The 6151-nt window shown below is 44.2% G+C and overlaps 1 protein-coding gene across 1 annotated transcript; it reads left to right on the top strand.

The window, feature by feature from the left end:
- Positions 1–218: 218 nt before the first annotated feature.
- NOP9 (NOP9 nucleolar protein) lies at positions 219–5668 on the top strand (the record flags this gene model as incomplete). The annotated part of the gene is made up of 4 exons (XM_057426857.1): positions 219–354; positions 1105–1275; positions 3669–3795; positions 5479–5668. Coding segments are annotated over exons 1-4 (624 nt in total), but the record flags the coding sequence as incomplete, so codon positions are not given.
- Between the last annotated feature and the right edge of the window lie 483 nt (positions 5669–6151).

The raw sequence follows: 6151 nt of genomic DNA, 5'->3' as shown, positions 1-6151 counted from the left end.
CCCTCGCCCTGGACCCATGGGGCTCCCGCCTGCTCCAGGCCCTTCTCCCCACGGCCCCATTGCCGCTTATGGGGCAGCTCCTGCCCCACCTCATCCAAGGGGGGCTTCAGGGCCCTATGGGGCACCCTTTGGGTGCTCGGGTGCTGGAAGCAGCCTTGCTCCGTGTGCTGGCCGCTATGGGGCAGGGGGAGGCCGCTATGGGGCAGGTGGAAGCCGCTATGGGGCAGGTGGAAGCCGCTATAGGGCACTTGGGGGGCGCCGTGGGGGGGGAGCTGGTGACGATCGCCAGGCACCCCCCAAGTAGCTTCGTGCTGCGGGCGCTGCTCCGGGTGCTGGGGGGGGCCCCCGAGGCAGGTAAAGGCATGGGGGGGGCTATAGGGTGCTATAGGGGGGCTATAGGGTGCTATAGGGGGGCTATAGGGTGCTATAGGGGGCTATGGGGGGATATAGGGGGATATGGGGTGGTTATAAGGGGACTATGGGGTGGTTAAAGGGGGCTATGGGGGGGTTAAAGGGGGCTATGGGGTGGTTATAGGGGGCTATGGGGTGCTGTAGGGGGCTATGGGGAGGTTATAGGGGGCTATGGGGGTGCTATAGGGGGCTATGGGGCGGTTAAAGGGGGCTATGGGGGAGTAAAAGGAGCTATGGGGGGGTTATGGGGGGTTAAGGGGGCTATGGGGGATTAAAGGGGGCTATGGGGCGCTATAGGGGGCTATGGGGGGATATGGGGCGCTATAGGGTGCTATAGGGGGCTATGGGGGGGTTAAAGGGGGGCTATGGGGGGGTTATAGGGGGCTATAGGGGGTTAAAGGGGGTCTATGGGGTGGTTATAAGGGGGCTATGGGGGGGTTATAGGGGGGCTATGGGGGGTTATAGGGGGCTATGGGGGGTTATAGGGAGGGTTAAGGGGGGGCCAAAGGGGGCTATGGGGTGCTATAGGGGGCTATGGGGTGGTTATAAGGGGGCTATGGGGGGGTTATAGGGGGCTATGGGGCGGTTATAGGGGGCTATGGGGCGCTATAGGGGGCTATGGGGCGCTATAGGGGGCTATGGGGCGGTTATAGGGGGGCTATGGGGGTGCTAAAGGGGCTCCCTCCCCCCCAGCGCGCCCCCCGGGAGGGGCGTGGCCTGCAGCCCAGGAGGCGGAGCCAAAGGAGAAAGGGGCGGAGCCTGCAGCCAATGGGGCGGGGCCAGAGGCAAAGGGGGCGGAGCTTCCGCCCTCCTTCCCCCCCCTGCTGGAGCAGCTGGCGGAGGCCTTTGAGAAGCACCTGCACTGTGAGTGTGCTCTTAATTAACCCTCATTAATTACCTCCTAATTAAACCTTTAATTGGCTATTAATTGCTCCTAATTAGCCCATTAATTATCCCAAATAATGCCTTTAATTAATGTGGAATTACTGTTAATTATTTCCTAATTATTCATCTTGATTACCCGGAATTACACCTAATTACCCAACTGCTTAATTGCTGTTAATTACCTGGATGAATTGACCCTAATTAGCATATTATTAATCATCTAATTAACAAACTCCTCATTACTCGGTGGTTTAATTAATTACCTCCTAATTAAGCCTTTAACTAGCTATTAATTGCTCCTAATTAGCCCATTAATTATCCCAAATAATGCCTTTAATTAATGTGGAATTACTGTTAATTACCCCCCTAATTACTGATCTTGATTAGCCGGAATTACACCTAATTACCCAACTGCTTAATTGCAGTTAATTACATACATGAATTGAGCCTAATTAGCATATTATTAATTATCTAATTAACAGACTCCTCATTATTACATTGTTTATTATTGTCTTAATTAGATTGAATTACTTATAATTAGTGTTAATTATACTCAGATATTATTTGTTGTCTTTGAATGCTTTTAATTAACCCCTTAATTACCCCTAATTAATTACATGCTAATTAAGCCTTTACTTGTTAATCACTCTTAATTAGTGCTAATTATGTCCTTAATTACCCCACAATGCCTTTAATTAATTCTTAAATAGTTTTTAATTGCACTTAATTCCATTAATTAGCCCCCCAAATCTAATTACCCAACTGCTTAATTGCAGTTAATTATCTAGATGAATTGACCCTAATTAGCGTATTATTATCTAATTAACAAACTCTTCATTATTAGATTGTTAATTATTTTTTATCTTCTTAATCAGGTGTAATTACAGCTTTAATTGCAGTTAATCAGCTAGATGAATTGTCTCTAATTAGCATATTATTATCTAATTAACAAGCTTTTCATTATTAGGTTGTTAATTAATTTTTATATCCTTAATTAGATGATATTACAGCTTTAATTATTCAGGTTTTAATTAGTGTTAATTAGTCTTAGTTGTTGTCTTTGAGTGCTCTTAATTAACCCCTTAATTATCTCTAACCTTAATCACATGTTAAGCCTTTAATTAACTGTTAATTACCTTTAATTACTGCTAATTGTGTTGTTAATTACCCCATAATACCTTTAATTCTTAGTCTTTAATTAATTCTTAATTATGTCTATTAATTAGCCCCCAAAACCTTAATTACCCACCTGCTTAATTTTAATTACCTAGATGAATTTACCCTAATTAGCATAACATGAATCATCTAATTACCAAACTTCTCATTATTACCTTGCTAATTATTTTTCATTGTCTTAATTATAGCACTAATTAATTGTGTTCTAATTGTCCCTAATTGCTCTCAGATATTATTCTCTTTGATTGCTCTTAATTATGTCCACTTAATTACTTTTACCCCTAATTACCCCCTTAATTGCCCTTAAGTGCTCCAAGTACACCCTTCATTACCCCTACCCCTTAATGACCCTGTTTAATTAACTTAGTTACACTATTAATCCCTTCTAATTGCCTTTAACTCCTAATTACCATTGATTTCTCCTTAGTTATCCCATTTAATAACTTAATTACCCCATTAATTACTATTATTTTTATTGGCTCTTAATTACTTCATAATTAGTCCATTTAATTAGCTTAATACTCCATTAATTACTTGTAATTGTTTTTAATTCTTAGTAACTGTTAATAGTCCCTTAATCACCCGTTTAATTAACTTAATTACTTTATTATTTCCTTTCAATTACTTTTAGGCCTTAATTACCATTAGTTACTACTTAATTTCTCATGATTTAATTAATTTAATTGTAATAATTAGTTAATTAATTAATTAAATTGTGTTAATGAGTGCTAATCACCTTTGTCTCTTAATTACCATTCCATTTCCCTTTATTATCCCATCTAATTAGCTTAATTACTCCTTTAATTATGCCTGATTACCTTTAGTTCTTAATTACTGTTTATTATTCTTAATTATCCCAACTAACAAACTTAATTACACCAATAATTACTCAAAATTAATTAAAATGTTAATTACAATATCTATTAATTACTTTATTCACTTAGCGTTATTAGTCCATTAATTACTATTAATTAATTTTTGATGTTAGTTAGCATTATTAATCTTATTTAATTAATTAGTTTGAATCATCTTCCGGTCTTAATTACTTTTAATTGTCCCTCATTTACCCCTTTTATAGAGCTTAATTAGCATATTAATTAGTCCTTATTATGCATAGCTCTTAATTAGCCTTAATTACTCCTAATTAGCGTTAATTAATGTTAATTAATGTTAATTACCCCTCATTAACCCCCCAGCCCTCCTGTCTCCGCCCTGCGCCAGCCTCTGCCTGCAGGTGGCGCTCGAGGTGCTGCACCGCAGCCAATCGCCTGCCTGCGCCCGCCTCTGCCGCGCTCTCATTGGCCAGCTCGCCCCCGGCCCCGGGTGAGTTCCCCCCTCATTGGCTGCTGCCCGCTTCCCGCCTGCGCTCTCATTGGTGCCTCGCTCCCACCCCTTTTCAGACCCAAAATGAGCCCTTTTAGCCCCAAAATTGGCCCTTTTAGACCCAAAATTGACCCTTTTAGACCCAAAATCGGCCCTTTTAGCCCCAAAATGACCCCTTTTAGACCCAAAATGAGCCCTTTTTAGACCCAAAATTGGCCCTTTTAGACCCAAAATGATCCCTTTTAGCCCCAAAATTGCCCTTTTTAACCCCAAAATGATCCCTTTTAGCCCTAAAATTGGCCCTTTAAGACCCAAAATCGGCCCTTTTAGCCCCAAAATGATCCCTTTTCAGACCCAAAATTGCCCTTTTAGCCCCAAAATTGCTCTTTTAGACCCAAAATGAGCCCTTTTTAGACCCAAAATTGGCCCTTTTAGCCCCAAAATGATCCCTTTTTAGCCCCAAAATGATCCCTTTTTAGCCCCAAAATTGCCCTTTTTAGCCCCAAAATTGACCCTTTTAGACCCAAAATTGGCCCTTTAAGACCCAAAATCGGCGCTTTTAGCCCCAAAATGAGCCCTTTTAGACCCAAAATGAGCCCTTTTTAGACCCAAAATTGGCCCTTTTAGACCCAAAATGATCCCTTTTAGCCCCAAAATGATCCATTTTAGACCCAAAATTGCCCTTTTTAACCCCAAAATGATCCCTTTTAGCCCCAAAATTGGCTCTTTAAGACCCAAAATCGGCCCTTTTAGCCCCAAAATGATCCCTTTTAGCCCCAAAATTGCCCTTTTTAACCCCAAAATGATCCCTTTTAGCCCCAAAATTGGCCCTTTAAGACCCAAAATCGGCCCTTTTAGCCCCAAAATGATCCCTTTTAGACCCAAAATGAGCCCTTTTAGCCCAAAAATGCCCTTTTTAGCCCCAAAATGATCCCTTTCAGCCCCAAAATTGCCCTTTTTAACCCCAAAATGATCCCTTTTAGCCCCAAAATTGGCTCTTTAAGACCCAAAATCGGCCCTTTTAGCCCCAAAATGATCCCTTTTAGCCCCAAAATTGCCCTTTTTAACCCCAAAATGATCCCTTTTAGCCCCAAAATCGGCCCTTTTAGCCCCAAAATGATCCCTTTTCAGACCCAAAATTGCCCTTTTAGCCCCAAAATTGCCCTTTTTGTCCCCAAAATGATCCCTTTTAGACCCAAAATTGCCCTTTTTAACCCCAAAATGATCCCTTTTAACCCCAAAATTGCACTTTTAGCCCCAAAATGATCCCTTTTAGCCCCAAAATTGCTCTTTTTAACCCCAAAATGATCCCTTTTAGCCCCAAAATTGCCCTTTTTAACCTCAAAATGATCCCTTTTAGCCCCAAAATTGCCCTTTTACCCCAAAATTGACCCTTTTAGACCCAAAATTGGCCCTTTTAGCCCCAAAATTGGCCCTTTAAGACCCAAAATTGACCCTTTTAGCCCCAAAATTGCCCTTTTTAACCCCAAAATGATCCCTTTTAGCCCCAAAATTGCCTTTTTAGACCCAAAATGATCCCTTTCAGCCCCAAAATTGCCCTTTTTAGCCCCAAAACTCACCCTTCCCACTGTCTCGCATCCACCTCTCATTGGTTACCTCGGGGGGGGGGCCTGGCCTCTGATTGGCCGGTCCCGCCCCCCCCTCTCGTTGCTGATTGGCCAGCGGCCTGGTGGCTGCGCTGGAGGACCCCGAGCGCAGCCGGGTGCTGGAGGCGGCCATGACGGTGCTGGCTCCGCCCCTTCTGCGGGAGCTCTTCCAATGGGAGCTGCGGGGCCGCCTGAGGGGCGTGGCCAATCACCGAGTGGCCAATCACGGCTTGCAGCGCCTGCTGGACCACGCCCCCGGTGACGTGGTAGGTGGGGGGGGGGGGGGTGAAGCATATAGAGACCCATAGCGACCCATAGAGAGCCTGTATGGACCCCATAGAGGCCCATAAGTGCCCTATAGCGACCCATAGAGACCCATAAGTGCCCTATAGGGACCCATTGGTACCCATAGACACCCATAAGTAGCCCATAGGGACTCATAGAGACCCATAAGTGCCCCATAGAGACCCATAGAGATCCATACATGACCCATAGGGACCCATAGAGACCCTATATGGACCCCATAGAGGCCCATAAGTGCCCTATAGGGACCCGTAGGGACCCATTGCTACCCATAGAGACCCATAAGTAGCCCATAGGCACTCATAGAGACCCATAAGTGCCCCATAGAGACCCACAGAGATCCATAAGAGTCCCATAGAGACCCGTAAGTGCCCCGTAGGGACCCATAGAGGTCCATACATGACCCATAGGGACTCATAGAGACCCTATATGGACCCCATAGAGGC

The sequence above is a fragment of the Pezoporus wallicus genome, unplaced genomic scaffold, assembly GCF_028554395.1.
Source record: "Pezoporus wallicus isolate ANWC-B61680 ecotype Strahan unplaced genomic scaffold, APGP_CSIRO_Pwel_v1 contig_14650, whole genome shotgun sequence".
Taxonomy (NCBI): domain Eukaryota; kingdom Metazoa; phylum Chordata; class Aves; order Psittaciformes; family Psittacidae; genus Pezoporus; species Pezoporus wallicus.
Note: the sequence above shows the minus strand (reverse complement) of the source record. Positions and strands in the feature narration are given on the sequence as shown.